Source organism: Oreochromis niloticus, linkage group LG4 (genome assembly GCF_001858045.2).
Source record: "Oreochromis niloticus isolate F11D_XX linkage group LG4, O_niloticus_UMD_NMBU, whole genome shotgun sequence".
Lineage (NCBI taxonomy): Eukaryota > Metazoa > Chordata > Actinopteri > Cichliformes > Cichlidae > Oreochromis > Oreochromis niloticus.
The window spans coordinates 24,062,755-24,080,633 of NC_031969.2; the positions used below are offsets into that span (position 1 = coordinate 24,062,755).

Here is a 17,879-nt window from a genome sequence, read left to right on the forward strand (position 1 = left end):
CGGAAACCCGGGTGTTGTGGACTGTACCACTCTAGCTATGTACAGGTAAAACAGTTTCGATGATGGACTTAATACATCCTTGATGTACGTATCGTTTGTGACCGGAATTACACGTTTATCTCATAAATATTATTAGTAAAAGAAAAACGGAATTTTTAGTCTATTTTATAAAGAAATACTTTATCTAGAAATGCACAATTAACTCGATCCACCCTTACTGTTTGATAGATGTCGAAGTGGACTGACCAGGCGGAAGTTGTTGTTTACTAATGAGCTATCGTAGCAAGACATCTGCATCTGATGTATTACTACTTTTTGGTAAAACAAAAACAAACAAACAATACAATTGAAAAAACATTGACTGAATGGCGTTGTAAATGTGAAGCACAATGTAGCTGTTGTATTATTGTAGGATAACAGTTGTTGATAATCCACTGTGGATCGCTTCCAGTGTGACTGTACTATCTATGCCTGAGGTCATGATTGCCTTAAGATGTTTGTCCTTTATGTAGCTATTTTGATTTGGGCGACTGCAATGTCATTATGAGCAAATAAATAAGGAGACAAGGTCCTTCAACTGTAACCAGCTACGCGCCTATTCCACCACAAGGTGGCACTGTGTCATTGGCAGAAGATTAATCTCAGGCGGTCAGTTTGTTCTTGTACGGTTACACATGGAAACCCACCCTGCTCGCTTTTACCACTAGTTTTTATTGACACGTGTTTATTCTGTTATTATATTAATTGGTCAGTGTTTAGCTGTGTGTACAATCACTGCACAGTTGAATAATGTTTAGAAATAGGCAGGGTTTTTGTTCACTTTTCCTTTAGTCGAAATTGTGAAGTACTTCAAACTTCGTGCTGTTCTACAGCAATGAGCTTACATGGGCTGTGCTTTATGTGTACACAACTTCACATACAGGTTTCTGAATCTGATGTAATATCCTGCAGTGCTCTGGAAAGACTTGGCAGACATCCCAGCAGCACAGCCTCCTGGGGCTGATTCAGCCAGCGTTCCCACCCAGGAATCCTGGATGTCTGACAGGAAACAGGCCCAAACTCCCAAGGCCTCTATAAGTCAGCCTCCCCCCTCACCCCAAGCATCCCTCTTACCCAGAAAAACCTCTCCCGGGGCTTTTCCTTTATGCTTCCCTCAGACAAGCGCTTACAAACAGGCCATCTTCTCCACCACACCCCACTTTTAGCCCCCGCACTCTGTCTTCTGCCCAGCTTCCCATCCTTTTCATGTCTACCTTTAGCCTTAAAGCAAAGCTATATTTTCATCAGGTAAGATAGCCATGATTAATCACAAAGCAGTATTTGCACAAACAATGACAGGCTTTCATGTTGAGGCTAGTGTTTTTCTGACCTTGTCAGAGCATGTTTGGATTTAATGCTGCATTTTAATTCCTTCTCAGATGGATTCACAATAAAAAAAGAGACAACTCAGGACATGCAGAAAAGTTGCAGCTGCCACACTGGTTGATTAAAGCTCAAAATTAAACATGCACACTTTTTTTTTTCAGTATTTCATTTATTTTTATAAAACTGGAATTAAAAATTAACAAAAAGTCATGTACCTATTAGTGTTTCAGATTGTACCAGTTTAATACAGGAAGCGTGCTACTGGACACACACAACTATTGCACACAAGACATTGCATAAAACAAAGTCATACATACTGTACAAAGACACATACATACTTACAAAACATACACAGTTATTTATATATTTAACATAAAAGTTGGCAAACTCATAGGTACACAGATTCTTTTTAAAAATGGGGGAAAGGAAACATCACGGAAGCTGCCAAAGTGCGTGTCCATCTAAATTTAGAAGTAAATATAAAAAATAAAATAAAAAAAATAAAAACACTGACATGGAGAAGAGTTTTAATTGTATGTCCATGGGAAGAAGGTTACAGTAAGCCTAAACAACAGGAACCGGACGCTGAAAAAATAGGACTTCCTATGGCTGAGGGAAGTTGCGTGTTGTAGGATGTCAGGGAACGAGGATGACGCTGACCTCCCAGGAGGGCAGATACCTCCCGTGCGTCTGAAACCGGATCTTCTCCTATTTTGTAGACAACGTGAGGGGTCTTGAGAAACATGAGACAGGTTTGGATCTTTAGTTGCACAAGGCGTATGGTTTGCAAATTAAACCCAGATGGTCACAACAAATTCTTGTTCATGGTGCTGTTTGAAAATTCACAGTAAGAGTGATCTACCCTGTTTATCCCACTCTGTTTGTCAATGACTTTGTAATTCCAAATGATGATCAATAATACTGTCGACAATGGGGCACATGCCCCGAACACTTCATACATACATTCAGCCTTTTGCCCCCATGAGGAAGGCACAAACAGAGGCAGCACATTGATTCTATGTTACTACAACACTGCAAGGGCATCTGTTCTTTTAGTTAAACCTGCCAAACAGCTGTTATTGAGTCAAATTCGCCATCTGTGCCTACTCCCTTAAGGAAATGTGCATTCTGATTAGGCCTTCCTTGACGGAAACTGTTTAGATACAAAAGACAACAGTAAAAGCAAGAGGGGCAGATTATGAGGACAAATAAGGGAAGGGGTGTTAGTGATGGAAGCCGTATCTGGAGTATATCATACACGTTAGCACTTACAGTCTGAGTTTCATGCATTAAATGTGAGCAGATTACACAAGTTTGTTGTAGTTTATCAAAAGGTACGGTTATATAGGGAATATATAGTCCTGGTTTTGTCAAAGGACTACTTAGTCATTTTGTTTCAGTTGACCACTGCCATCGACTCTGTAAATAATGAGTGATGCAACTTTAAGCTTAATGCATACATATTTCAGTGAGGAAGAGTAATGTGGTTTAATCTTACACAGGGCAAAAATCTCTACAGTAAACTACAAAGTGCAATTTTGCAAGCTTTGCATTGACACAGTTCTTGAAAGTCCCAAACAGCTATTACATAACTATGATATTATGCACATTATTTTTGGCTTTTAAAAGGGTTTAACACATTTAAAAGATGAACACGATCGTAGGTATATACGTGAAAATGGTTTGCTCCACAATCGAGAAAAGTACCCATAAGAACGTTTTGGTTTCTCACTTACTACGTTGGTTTCCTCTTGCATTTTTACACCAGCTGCATGGGTGATTTTAATTGCATACCGATTATAAATTCACACAGTATCAATTGTAATAGGAGATTTAAGTCTGTGTCTCAAAGACAGCTTTGTCCCAGCCTCACCCACATGTCTTAGATCCAGGACGTGCTAGCTCGTTTCTCTTTCTCACACGAATACACATGATATCCTTGGACCCTATCAAACGCAGGTGGTACATTCTTTCATAATAGGCATTTTCTGGTGTTCAAGTTTGTTGGTGCAGTGTTCCAGAGAGCTGGAACTCTTTAGAGGGACCAGACAACGTTCAGAAGGCCGCCCACTTTGCAGCACGCCCCAGCAGCAAATCAAACGGAGGAACTCCTTTCTCATGTCCTTACTGCGCAGCGTGTAGATCACTGGGTTAAGCGCAGAATTCAGGGTGGCAATGCAAAAAAAGGTGCTTGATTTGGAGAGGATAGGGCAGGAATATATGCTGCAGGACGAATCCAGAAGGAGAATTGTAAAAGCGGGCAGCCAGCAGACAATGAAGACTCCCAGCACTATTGTGACCGTTTTCAAAAGGGAATAGGCTTGTGAGTTGGTTGCTTCCTGGTGGCTGGAGCGTACAATCAAATAAATTTTCACATAGAGGATGACAATAGAGAGTAGTAGGAGGCTGAAAACAGTGACGACAAACACAATGTATTTCTTAGAGTAAAGTGGCAAAACTGCCGAGCATTCAGGGAGGTTGTCGATGCAGTTCCAGCCGATGATGGGGAGTCCTCCGAGAAGGATGGAGGTAACCCAACAAGCTCCGATCAGCAGAAACATTCGGCATGTTTTGTGCGAGCCATACACCTTTACCTTGGTGATAGCGATATAGCGCTCTATAGCTATTGCCAACAGGCTGAAGACTGAAGCTGACAGAGCAATGAACACTGTGCCTTCCCTGATGAACCACTGTATTGGGAACAGCTCAAATGTCTTTGCCCCTGATAGAAAAATGTTGGCTATATATGCTGAGCCTGCAAGCAGGTCAGAGAATGCCAGGTTGCCGATGAAGAAAAACATAGCCGAATGGAACTTCTTGTTGCGGAAGACGGCAGTCAGGACCATCAGATTCTCAAGGATGATGAATGTGCAAAGGATGATGATCAATATTTCGAGACCGGAGGGATGTTCTTTTTGTTTTTTCTTAATGTCTTCCCTCATTTCCTCCTCGGTCATGTTTTTAGCATAGGTGTAGTATAAGCGAATCACAGTCGTATTGTAGTACTGGGAATATTTGCTCCCCATGATGACAGGGCGGCAATGCACAACGGCTTTACGACAAAGATTCATTCACACAGTGTTGCTCAGAGTGTCTATGCCAGTAGTTTTTGCCTTTAAGTAAAGGACAGGAAGGATGCTGGGAGGGAGACTGTCCTACAGTCACGTCTCAGAAGCTCTATGTGGGTCACCTGCAAACACAAAGAAAGAGAGAAGGCCTGGATTACTGACAAAGGAAATGTTGTTGCATCGATGTAATAAACTGTGACAAAGAAAATATATATTTTTAGCAAAGCCATGTACTTAGCAAAGTCAAAACCTAAAGCAAAACAGAGTATCCAGGAAACATGTTCTTCAGTCAGTACAGCAGAAACTAGAAAATTCTTACTTTGACTGTAATAACCCAGCAACAGTAAGATGACGATAAACAAGAGCTTCAAAAATAAAACCTTTTATTGTCAGAAATCCTTGAGTTGCTTTACAGCAAAACAGATGAAAAATAAAGAATTGGGTGCTACATTTAAACCACAAAGGCAAACCTTGCAGTTTGCAAGGAAAAGAAGTCAACCCGCAGAAAGACTTTACACCTAACCTAACCTAACGGAAAAAAAAAAAAAAAAGGTACTTTAGTTATTAACCTCCACAAGCAGAGATCATTTTCAGGTGGAAGAATAAATGCTTTGTTAGGGCTGGTGCTTAGACAAAGGGCTGCACTCCCAGTCTGAAGGGGACATTCCACTAACCCTGTCCAAGCACTCGGCTGTCAACACACGGCATTGTTGTGGGGAGCAGACCATTCCACTCCAGTGAGTTACCTCTTGAAATTTCAGCATAGCATGCGGATCAGCCAGAGCTCTTCATCCTGACAAGCACCAGCCACCCACTTCCAACCAAAAGTTTTGCAGCTAATCAAATAGATACCAGAAAAAGTTGGGGCTTTCCTAAGATTTGAAAAACAAGATGTCTTATCTCCACACCACATTTTTACATAATGATTTCTGAATATCATTAGTTTTATGAAAACCACTGTGGAAAAATTTAATAGGAGAGTTTTATAATGAAGCGCCAAAAAAAAAAGTCCCAGTGTGAACCGCTAAAATGGATTCAAATTACCTTTTTATGCAACAACAAAATTAAAATGGGCTGCAGCTACAGGATCTAAAATAAAGGAAGGTTGGAAGCTCTGGAAATCTAATTAGAGGTGGAGCCAGTGTTTTAAAACCTGTCAAAAGAAATATGATCTCTCTGCAGACTAGCTTTCAGAGTAATTCAACACTGATGCGTCCTTGTCTTTGCTAGGGAAAGGGGAGAACTGAGGTAAGTGTTGGCTAAAAAAGAAATGAGTGGAAACTGGGCCTGGATCTCTCCTCTGTTCCAGCAGGCTTTGAATCTAAACCTGAGAGCCTAAAAGATAAAGAAGGAACAAGACAAAGCCAGACAGAGAGAGCATGCATGTGGAACGGCATCTGGACACAAAGGCAGGAATCTGAGACATCGCTGTGACGTGCACATACATACACAAACCCATCAATGTGATGCATTGCACATGCACAGAAATCCATTGTAACACACTCGGCTAAATGTGACAGTAGTGTTGCAAAGCATCCTCCTTGCATTCAGACAGGTTCAGCGCACAGCTGCTATAGGCTGCCAGTAATAACCAACACACCGTTTCCTTAAGCAGGAACAAAGAACAATAGTCTCCTTCAGTGTGGATAGCATTGGCCTTCAGCCTTAATAAAGGGACAGCATGCTTCCATTTGGCTACAGCAACTGTATCATAGCAGAAATTTACAGCCAAGCACTCCCTTATCCAACTGCTATCAGAAAAGCCGGGCTCCTCCCCATCCCTTTTAGCTCCAGTAATAGACACAAATAGGAGTGTTTGAGCTTAAGCACATGTGGCATCTGCACTGGGGTAATTATATTAGGTTGTATTATTGCAGCCTATAATGAATTTACTCATGAAAAAGAACCTCTGTGTCTCTGCAGTCTCCTGTCTACTAATGGAGAAAAAAAAAATAATGGGCTTGCTTTGTTTCACCTTGACTTTTTTCTCTCGGCTCTGTCTTTTTTTTTTCCCTTTCGGGACGACGTTCTTTTTATCTGTTGTGTAGACAGCTCAAGGTCCGCCTGTCACCAAGGAGTTTTTGGCATCTGTCATCAAGGGATTTCACTTCATGTGGGAAAACTTGACAGGCTGGTTTGCCGAGCTCACCGTCTCGGAGCAACACTACCCTGTCGCTCTACCTGCAATACAGTATATCACTCAGATGTTTCTACATTGGCTGGTCAACACCCATGAACCCCCTTCTTCCTACCCCTTTGTTGAAGTATTTGACCCAGACAGCACTGTCACACTTCCACAATAAGGGTGACAGCGCTAAAATATGTCATACCATGACTACCAATGTCTCAACTCTTTTAGACTACAGTATAGCAGAAGAATTTGAACATTTGAAATAATAATCACAAGTAATGTTATAAGAGTAGTATAAAAAAGATATACTAAAACCATTCTAGTCATTTTATTAAATGGCTAATATCAGACTTAAATTCTCTGACTCTCTGAAAATTTTTCATTTTTAATTCATTACAGGCAGAGTAGAAAAGTTGGCCTATATTTAAATATATTTCTAATGCCACATATAAACCACATGTCTGCTCATGTGCACGTTTCTGGGCTTGCATCTGTGCATTAAAATCCATTACAAAAGCACCTAAACATAATGCATGCACTTTTAGCTTTCACATGTAGATGCTGCCATGCAGAAGTGCCACTTAAATTGATTCAAGGTAAAGCGGGAAACCTACTCTCAACTTTACTCTGACACCCCCTCAAGTCATTATAGATTAAAAATTTAATCTGAAGTTGCTTCCAACACATGTACAGCGCGTGTAGGTTTTTAGAACTACAGCTGTTTGATGTTTTTCCATCGGAGTGGCGACAATTTAGTTCTGTTTTTCACAAAGGTGAAGGTGGAGGTGGAGGTGTAGCATGGGTTACCGAAAGACAACATGACATCCTGTCTGGATTTTACAGCAAAGGCCCAACAAGGTGCAAGAGCAGGTGATGAAACAAACGCTGGCAGAGAAGCAATGCATGAATTCGAGACAAAGGAAGCCAAACAAGAGACAGATACCTGTGGCAGGATATCCTATCAGAGAGCTTTGAGATCTGTATCATAATAAATCGACGTATTTCTCATAAACTCAGAAATTATGCAAAGGTTCTCACGTAATGCACCCTTCTCTGCATTACAGTGTTTGTGATACTTCACAGCTATGCATACTTTTCACGCCGCACATGCAAGAAAATGCACGCAGCAGCATTTGACACAGATTTTTTTATAAAGCTTTATTTACAGTTGCAGGGATATGCGATGCATCATGGTAGCAAAAGGCAAGCTACTGTTGAGTGAACACGGACAGAAAAAAACGTTCAGATTTTACCATGTAAGCCTTAATTTTCCACACGTATGAGCCATTTTGGCGTAATAGTGTCTGAAAGATGAGCATTATTATTTCACTTTCATTTTACAGCTTAAATTACAAAATAAGTCCAACAGGCCTGTATAAACCTTATAAAGTCCATAAAGGGTTTTAAACATGCAAAGGTTGCTGGGGATCGAGCCTGATGGTTGCTCTTGAAAGCTCTCTTTGGATTTTAACAAGAGACAGAGCTTTGTCTTCATCATGGCACTGACAGTTGAACATAAGCTTCAGGTGTTTTTCATTAGAAACACACAAGTCCCAGTTTGCACCAGAAAACAAACAAAGCCATACTTCCTTGTTAAACCTCCTGTTACCTGGCTCCATTTTCACCGGGGGGGAAAGCTTTGAAACTCACAGTGATGCTAAACCTCAACAACACAGGAAGATTTCTCTAAAGACCATTTCAGACAACAACAACGATGAACCCTGTACCTGAGAAAGTTTAGATTTGACTTTTATCTTGGCTGCATTCAAATGTGTTTACTGTTTACTTCGAATAATCCTTCAGCGCATTTCACTGTTGAACTGTTTGTGGTCGGAGACATCCTGTGACACATCTTTCTCCATCTGTCTTTCGCACTCCCTGCGAGCAAGATACCGTAGTGGAAACATACACTCAGACCAGCTTCTACTGTTCATTTCGTCTTCTTTTTAAACATTATAATATGAAAAATTTAATGTGTAGATTCTCAAACTTAATCTCTCGTTTGTGAAATGAAATGTGATCTATCTCAAAGTAACCTATCGCGGGTGCACAGGAAGCCTCTGTTGCTGTTATTTGTTCTTTCCTGTTCAGTTTCTTGCGTGTTAATTATCAGAGTTAATCTAAAATGTGAGTGTGGTTTGCTGTAAATTTTAGCCAGGGTGACTTACATCTTGCTTCCTTACTTAACTCATGCACGTTCTACTCCACCGGCTCTACTGTAAATGAATATCACCACGTTAACGTAACAAAGATCTTTGTATATGCGTATATATATATATTTTTTATCTCGACTGAATTAAAAGCAAAAGGTGTGAACATCCCGCGGAGGTGTGAGCAGAGATTCTTAGAGGGAAAATTCCACATGCAACCTACAGCAAATATCAGAAAGTTTCCCCCAATGTCGAGTGTTAACATGCCAGACACAGGGGAGAAAAAACACCTAGCTGCACCACAAGGTTTCACCACTGCTACCACAGATGCTGAAAGGAAGTGACTAAACCATGCTTACAGAGTTCTGTTTTTTTTTTCTACACTTTTGACTTTCTTAAATTTAATCAATGATGACATAGGCACCTTCCTCTTTAGACTGACAGCTCAAAACATAAGCCATTGCACACAGGTGCCCACTAAGACCCCTCCCCCCTTACATTAAGCCCACTGTGTAACCAGAAAAAAGAAAAACACTGTGTCTGCTGGCAGATGGTTCCAGTGCCTCTCTGCCAATCAATCAATCATTCAATCATTCACCGCCAGGCCTCCATGAGAAAAATCATTTTATATCAGCACAGCAACGCTATTGATTGTCTGCTGGCAATTTCCAGGAAAAGGCATTTATCCCAGTTTCATGGTTTAACGGGAAAGAGGAGGATACACAGTGTTGCTGTCACATGACTGTCCCAGACTTTAAATGACATTAGGGACAGCTTCCCTTATTTAAAGTGTAAAAAAAAAAAAATAGAAAAAAAAAACCAGCTCGAACTTATTTTTCCTCTCTTTCACACCCCGCTGCACACAAACTCACCAATGAGACGGATGCAAAAAAAGCTGTGAAAATAAAGAAGCAAACCATTTAAAAATAATTTGGTTTGGGGTCAGTTGAGCGTAAACAACCTCAATTTCCTGTCATGAGAGAGGCCTCTTACTCGTGGTGTGCTGACCTCAACGGGAAACAGGTTACATGTTAGAAATTAACCTGTGTGTACAAGCAGAAAGATTTAATTAGTAGTTGAGTTCCGAGTGTTAGGCACACTTTTTCATCTTTTGTCACTTTATTATTTCAGTCAAGAGCAAGTCACAAAGATAGGACAGTGTTTTTGACAGCTGTGACAGCTGATATTTTTGGAGAGCAGCAAAATTCAGATCAATAAAATGTACAGATCCTGACAATCTGTCTGTGATTTTACAAACTTACACATAAGCATTGGGCCGAGGATAGACAAGTGGAAAAGTGGCAGATATATAGCCGCTTTTGGGTCTGTTGTTTGCAAAACACCAGCATATCACAGCATTGCTACGCCTGAAAACTAAAGCAAGTGGAAATGTGAAAAAAGAAGGCTTTTAGCAAGCCCAGTAACACGATCAAGAGGCACAACAGACTGGATGAATATGATAGTTGCTGCAACATATTACTGTTTATGTGGAGGGGAACTGAACTGAGGAACAACAACGTTAACAGAACAAAAATAAAAAAACATGGCAAGGAAATACCTAACTCGCTAAACTATGTCACAGACATCCATATAATACATCCCCTTCTGTCATAAAAACACTAACAAAACACAGAAGTATTTAGCACACATTAGTATCGGTGTCATACCTGCATCATAGCATCAAGCGAGAGACTAAACACACAGCAGTTCCGTTTTACCGAAAGATGAAACAGTTCCTTCTTGAGTTTTCACACTATGTTTTAGGTTTAATTTTAGCTCCAAATAGCAAATGTTCTTCTCTCTTTGTTTGCTACTACACCACTAATCACGTGCCACTAAAACCTCATATAGGCGCCTAGATATAGGAGAGCGGGTGTCCCCAATACACGAGATCTGGCATATAATTAGGGATTACCCTTTCGCTCGTCAAACAATTTGACAGTTTGGGCACAGCCTCTTCTGGGGGTCGCAATCTGGCAAGACAGCTCAGTGTGGAACAAAAAGAATTTTTAGTTCACGTCTTATTGTGTCATTTTTCTGCTCTTTTCTGAAGTCACATCACAGTGTCTGCAGCTTGATAATGCTTTATATATCGTGGCTGTATGTGTGCTTTAGGGTTCTTCGGGTACCAAGTGAACATAGCTGTAGACAAAGAGCTGCAGAAAGAAGGGCATCATGCAGCCTCGGGATCTATAACCACCACCCCCACTGCTGTCCCCTCCGTGCTCCACTCTCTCTACTTGGGGGTGGGGGATCTCCAAAGTTGGCGCCTGAGAGGCAATTACTGTAATACGTTCACCCTCAAACCATCCCTGTCAACTTACGTCTCGTTTTCAAATTGTTCATGTTTTTATATTGCCCCATATTTGCATATTCTCCTTTCATGCGGCTCTCCGATTCTCAGAACCACATAATCCTTACTCTGACACCCCTCAACCCACCTCGTATTTTTTAAACTTCACCACAGAGATCAAAAGACGAGGCCACAAAGAGGTGATCAAATGCACATCAAGAGGGATTTATTTAGCGCACATCTGGAGCAGACATGTTCTTAAAGCCCCCTATTAAAGACTTCATTACAGCACATAGTGCGCAATCAGTTTTACAGAACTGTGTAGCTCTGTACCAATAGACTACATTCTCAGGCAATACAGAAATTAGTATAATGTTTTAATCTTTTCAGAAAATAGCACTATTATGTAAATACACGCTTAGAGATTATGATTTTCTGGCGTATAAAATCTCAGGAAATTTTATAAAACACTTCTCAGAATTCAGTCTTCAACATGCGATATGGTTAAACCACTTTTAAAATTGCAAAGCGCAGAATTTGTCGGTGTGCGTGTCTGAAGGTAAGGTAGTGTTAACCACATGGCGCCTTTCTTAGAGATGCTGAACATGTGTGCATCACATATGCGCTCTGCTTTTTTATCTCTGCACTTTGCACAGCTTTTTTTGTTTTTTGTAAGTGTCTGTGTGTGTCTTTGTGTGAGTGTGTGTGTCTGTGTACAACAGCTTAAACCAGCAATGTACGTGCAGGCAATGCCAGGCAATGCCATGCAGCGCAAGCAGAGAAGTGAGGTCAGGACTGGCTGGCCTCTTGTGAGAAACCTCATGTGTGAGAGCGAAATTAAGTGACTTAAGTTTCAATCACCGTGTTCCTCTAACACCATCCCATAGTTGGTTTTTTTTTGTTTGTTTGGTTTTTTACAATAAGGTGCCCCCTAATGAAAGGTTTTCAGCCCTCTTTAGTTATCTTTTGTCCCAGCTCCCTGTTCCAATTATATGCTGTTTCTAGACTTTCAATTCCACCCCTTCTCATGTTCTCTTAGTAACTGCAATGATGGCGTGAGAGAATTTGAGATTATTTGATGCATCCGGTGCCAGTGACCGCGAGACATGACTGTGTATATCAATGCATGTGTCTGTGTTGATTGGTGGTGCAAAGGGTTCCGTGACTGCGACACTGTGACTGTTTGTTCCACAGATGTTGCAGTGATTTGCAGTGCACTGAACATCATAACAAACAGTCACGGTACACCAGACCATAATCAGAAAAGCAAAAAAAAGGTTCACTGCACAATGAACCGCAATAATGTCTGCAGAGGCTAATGCAAAGAGCCACAAAGTCACCCCGATTGCTCCTGTCTAGTGTCCACTGATAAGTTGATAAATTGACAGTGGCTCTCCATCCCTCCCTATGATCGAGTGTAGGAAAACAACTCCAGACTCCTCTGGCAAACAGAGGTCCATTAACCATAGCTCTGTTTTATGGAGAAAAACACGGTTGCCAAGAGAGGGAACATTGTTGTGTCCACACAGTCCTAACTTGTATCCCAGTATTTTATAAAGTTTAGAAATGATTGCATTGAATGGCAGCATTTATGTCTTTGAAATCTCCCCAGCATGAGTGCATCATATGTCAAAACGAGAATAAAAATACTCGTGACCTGCAAATGTGTGCCACGGATGTTTAATGTTACATGGTTTTGGCAGTTTCGAAGGTCTGCTTTATATGTCTGTAAAGGTTCTCAGTCATCTAGGTCATCGTAGTTGTAGACCAACGACTCTGCTTTATATACTGTAGGCATTACATGAGTGCATTTTTAAGCGAATAAATAAACTCAGCAGTTACTAATATGGCTTTATGAAATCATACTGCATTATATATATGGCTCTGGTTAAAGTGGCTTGCCACTGGGTAATATGTAAAAACAGCAAACAGTGTAGTTGTGGAACTCTTCAAACAGCAGAAGGCAACTACTTGACTTTGACGAGGCGCATCTAAAATGAACACATCTGAGCAGTTATCATTTAAATAAACTGCATCCACTTCTGCCACGTCTGTCTGTTCAATTGGAGCTGTCTGGCTTCCATCATGACCCAGCTCGTGTTTGGCTGTAGGTTAAGTCCATCATATCTTTCAGCTTGGAAAGACTTAAGCTGAAGCATTTACAGGATAAACAAACTGAATAGCTAGTTTCAATAAAAATGCCCTCACAGTTGGCCATTTTGTCTTACTTTTAAAGCCTGTGAGTGGATATAACAAAAACCTAGCAACCAAAGAAGCTCATTAGGACGAGAGACAGCAAATTAACTCTCAGTTCCAAACAAAAGGAACAGCTTCAGGAGGCTTTCACTGGCTGAACAGGACAATTGAAAACCCAAGAAAACTGTCTCCAGCTTCCTCCTGGGTCTGGGGAGGTGGGGTGTTGAAGTAATCCTGTCGAGTTGTCCAGCTGCACAAACAAAGCTGACCGGATAACAAAGACTTCCAAGAGAGAAGAAGAAAGAGGAGGAGGAGGTCTCCAAAACAACAGCATCTTCATATGTACCTGCCTCAAGATCGCGCAAGAGCGAGCCCTGAAAAGGATCAGAAATGAGAAAACCACGACATGACCACACTAATTAAGCCTGCCACGACGACAGACTGTACGAGGCTGTTGCCTTTCAGTTCATAAATCACGCTGTCCAATCTAAAGACCGATCCAAAGCCACAGGAGTAACCAGAAACCCTGCATTCAATCCATTCGTCATTGTCTCTGAAAGACCCATGTTGCAAGTTTCTCCTGAAAACCATTTTTTTCTGCATTGCCAATTATTGGCAGCATCTGAGCATGGGCTCGTCCAAGCTTGAAATTGCAGGAGAAGTGGAACAGACTTATCCACACCAGAAAGTGTCAGGAAATCCTGGCATGCTGCTACAAGCATCAGGGCCTGGTCATGGGGGGTCTCATAGTTTGTCCAAGTGGAAAAGGAATGTAATGAGTCTTTAAAGCTAATGGTTTCTTTCACTGATTGAAATAGCATTTTAAAATACTCACAGCTATTGTTTCCCCCAACAAATTAAAGTCCATATTTGTAAATGTGTTTTTCATGAGAATAATTATTTTTAACTGGAGTGAGTAGGTGTCAGCAAAGAGCAAGCACATTCGTCTATCATTTGTAGCTTTAAAAAAATAGGTTAAAAGCAAAGCGAACCACATGTATTTGTCTGATCTGAGGCACTCCCAGCTCTTGGCTGTGAATCATATAGCAACATGCTGTCAGCTGTGTGTTGTGACTTGCGCCTCGGCAGCTTGCGAACAGAAGTCGTTTATTTTGCTCCAGCTGCCACACCCAAGGAAAGTGTTTTTCACTAAAAAGGACTACCAGCATGAGCGCGTAGAAACCAGATGGCTATCCGCAGACCACTATTAATATCACAGAGAAATCCCAACAGAGGAGTATAAACACAGGCATTGTCCCTCGTTATCTGACATGGTTCCTATTCTTTTTAAATGTATGCATTGACCTCTGACTGCTTTTACTGAACCAGGTAAAAGACAGGGCGCCTCTGGCAGGTCATGCCTCTGATCTTTTAGTGTTGTTACGGGCCTGATCTGACTGAAGCGCCAACAACAAAAGGAAAGACAGCTTCCTCAAAGAAAAGCTTTCTTGCTGCTCCCTATTAGTGGACTGCTCCCAGGCCTTAACTGAAATCTGAGCATCCCTCAGGGATCGACGCCACCCACCCACCACCCATCCCCGCCTTTATCCCCCTAGTGACCTGTTCCATTTAAAAAAAAAATCCCACAAATTGAGTTCCCACTGCTAAATTACCATTAATTTATTTATCCGTCCATGCACTTATACATCTATTTATTTATTTAGCCCATCTATTTGTCTTCATTTCTCACGCTATCCTTGGCGGTCCCCACTGAAACAGGTCCCATTACAGCAGTCTAGAGGAAAACAAGGCCACTGAGCACAGTGGGCTGGGTCAGCATCGCACAGATCCTGAACTCATGAGGTAATGGGCTGCTGGTCTGTGTAAATGTCCCCACAGTTTAACATAAAACATTTAAGGTTCCTTTATATAGACTGTTAAGACTAATACCATGTGTGCTTCAACTCTGCGAAAGGCATTTAGCCAGTAATTTGATTGACCGTTTTGTTACTCCTGCCAAGGCCTGGGGATGAGGATGGGGATGGGTGAGCGAAGAAGCCCGGCACCAGTCAGGCCTGTGGCGGTGTTGTTCACGTGCAATGAGCCATGTGGTCGCATGGGACAAACACAGATGGATGGATGGCTGTGTCATGCCCTATCCAAGACATGCTGGGAAACACACCTGAGTCCACAGGTGGTCATGCATCCACCAAACAAACCAAGTCGGTCTTGCGCAACACCAGCATCAATGACCCTGTTGACAGCCTGTGCAACACTTGATAGGGTGACCCTATTGTTGCTGACTGTTTCCTTTTCACAACTTTTCTCGATGTTATCAAAGGAAGATGTGTACTGAATTTCAACCCGCTTCAAGCTATTCAAGAACATTTTCGGACTTTGATTTCTCACGGCATTCCTTCAGCTGGTCCTCGAGATAATATGACCACATACTTTTGTACTTTCAGACAGCCTCCTAATGAGCACAGCACGTAGACCGACACACTGACCCAGACCAAGCGCAGGACAGAGCATGATGGATGGAGGCTTTTATCTGGGCAATAAACATTAGTTGCTCTAGCTTATCATCTTATCTCACTTTGACTTAAGGATTCTCCCAGGATGTCTACTGGACTGCTGACACCTACATCATTCACTTAAGGATTTACTCATTTGGTCAGTATGAAACAGTATGTGCTGTGCAGTCAGGAACAATATGTGCTGTGTAGTGAGCATGCTCTCAGCATGCGTGATAAGAAAACCTTCGTTAAATTCAAATCCGGATACGCAAATTCAGTCCACTTACTTGCAGTTCAGCTGCATCGTATTATTAACGTGTATTCAAATAAAATTTCCGTTTTAATTTTCACTCTAAACCACCCATAACAATGCACAAGATTCAGTTAAGGGCATGCTTGTTGAAGCTATGAGCTAGTTTTCACTGAAAAGTCCATCTCCCAAGCCCATAAGATTAACTCCGGTGCACATGGGGATAATGGGGGCTTTTGTCTTATTAATACATCCTTTCAATACAATGCCTTCTTTAGAGTGACGGATGAACAAGCCCCAACAACATCAGGGGTCACAGCGTGGAGGGGGTGCGGGGATGAACGGGGGGGGGGGGGGGCGTCACGCCAAGCTGGCTGTTTGGCTGAGCGCGGTTCCCCCTCAGCCTCGTACAGTACAGCTTCCATACATCAGAGTGCACATACACCCCCACCCGCCCACGTCCAGCTGCCTTGCACGTTAATATTTGACACGACAAATTGTTAGTGGTTAAAGGGCAACGTCTAAGAAGCGGTCACGTGAAATCAAATTTGAAGAAAAAAAAAAAAAACATCTCACGCTGTGCTGCAACTACTTTCTTGGGACACTTGTGAAAGTGCAGAAGTGACGTTTGTTAACTGCGGCCACGCAGCGAGCTGGCATAGGTAGTCATGAGTCATTGTGGCATTTTGAAAAGTTTTTGCCGAGACTTTCCAAGCAATATTGACACGCTTCACTGCTCATGCAATGAGACGAACCTCGTGGAGTTTAGATAAGTGTCTGTCTCTGATTTTTAAAGCCCGACCATCTATATCACCCTGATGGAGCGATACAATAGTGCGGATCCCCTTTGTTAGGCTGCTGAAGCACATGCTCTTGCTTTTTGCTCTTATCTTTAAATGGTGGCATTACTTACCCCATGAGAGATGGTAGATAGCAGAGTAAAGAGACGCTCCGGCAGTTTGATATTTTTCTTCAGGTGTCCTCACGTGTGCGTCAAAGTTCAGCGCCTTCCTCTGTTACTCCAGACCAACGGTGACAATCAAAACTTTGGTAGCGGACCACACGGCGTGCCTTCTCTAGACAGTGGCAAATCCATACCGGTTTGAGAGCCGCCACGAAACTGTTCAAAAACGCGCGATGATCCCCCCACCCCCCAAAAAAAGAGAAGTTATGAAAGTCAAACCAGACTTTTTATGTTAAAAAAGTTTTTAAAAAATGAAGAACTAGCAGTTTCTATTCTGTCGATCTAATCCAGCAGGCTGTCTGTCTGTCTGTCTGCTCTGCGAGAACAACACTAAGCCACTGGGCTGTGGAGCGTCACTGAGGCACTCACGCAATACGCGCTCACAGACACACACCCACACACGCGAGACGCGGCGTGGAGTTTATGGAAACGTCATATTCCCACGAAGAGCCGCGAGTCTCGCTGTTGAAATATAAAACTAAAACGAGGCAGTTCTGCGGACAGCAATTAATATGGAAAATGCCCTTTTAGCTGATTTCTGGACCTTCTCTCCACTCTGGAGCGCACAAATAAAGTCCAGATGTTCCGCCTCCCCACTTCCTCTTTTCCTAACTGATCCCAACACTTTTCAACTGACAGTATTCCTGCAGTGTGACACAATAAATACCACCATTTGATCTGATTTACTGTGTCTTTAATATATACTTGTTTTTTTCCAGCTAAGGTGTTCTCGTTGACTGTTTGTGGTGACTCATGGCTTTTATTTTTTTCATTTATCCCTCAGGTCTGGGCATATAGGTGCAATAAGGTGGGTGAGGTGAAGGTAAGTCAGGACTTGTTAGTCAACAGGGCTGTGCCCACAGCTGGCAGGTGTTCTCTCCAGCGAAAAAGCCTCTATCCAGCCACAGGGAAGGTAATACTGTCTTCCCAGTCATTATGTTGAAAGCCAAAGTCGTCCCAAGTGGCCATGATGTCATGCGTCTGTGTAAAAGAAGAAGCTGCATTA

General features: G+C 42.0%; 1 protein-coding gene and 1 long non-coding RNA gene across 2 annotated transcripts; one reads left to right on the forward strand and one right to left on the reverse strand.

Annotated features, from left to right (window-relative positions):
• The first annotated feature begins 19 nt into the window (after positions 1–19).
• LOC102077428 (uncharacterized) lies at positions 20–2,547 on the forward strand. Its single transcript, XR_269149.2, has 4 exons — positions 20–84; positions 229–318; positions 923–1,287; positions 1,419–2,547. It is a non-coding gene; the product is annotated as an uncharacterized LOC102077428 (long non-coding RNA).
• Positions 2,548–2,664: 117 nt separating this feature from the next.
• Positions 2,665–17,432, reverse strand: s1pr2 (sphingosine-1-phosphate receptor 2). The gene is made up of 2 exons (XM_005468735.4): positions 16,823–17,432; positions 2,665–4,555 (listed from the first exon to the last, which is right to left on the reverse strand). Exon 2 carries the CDS (start codon positions 4,434–4,436, stop codon positions 3,315–3,317), a length of 1,122 nt encoding a protein of 373 aa, XP_005468792.1. The 5' UTR covers positions 4,437–4,555; positions 16,823–17,432; the 3' UTR covers positions 2,665–3,314.
• Between the last annotated feature and the right edge of the window lie 447 nt (positions 17,433–17,879).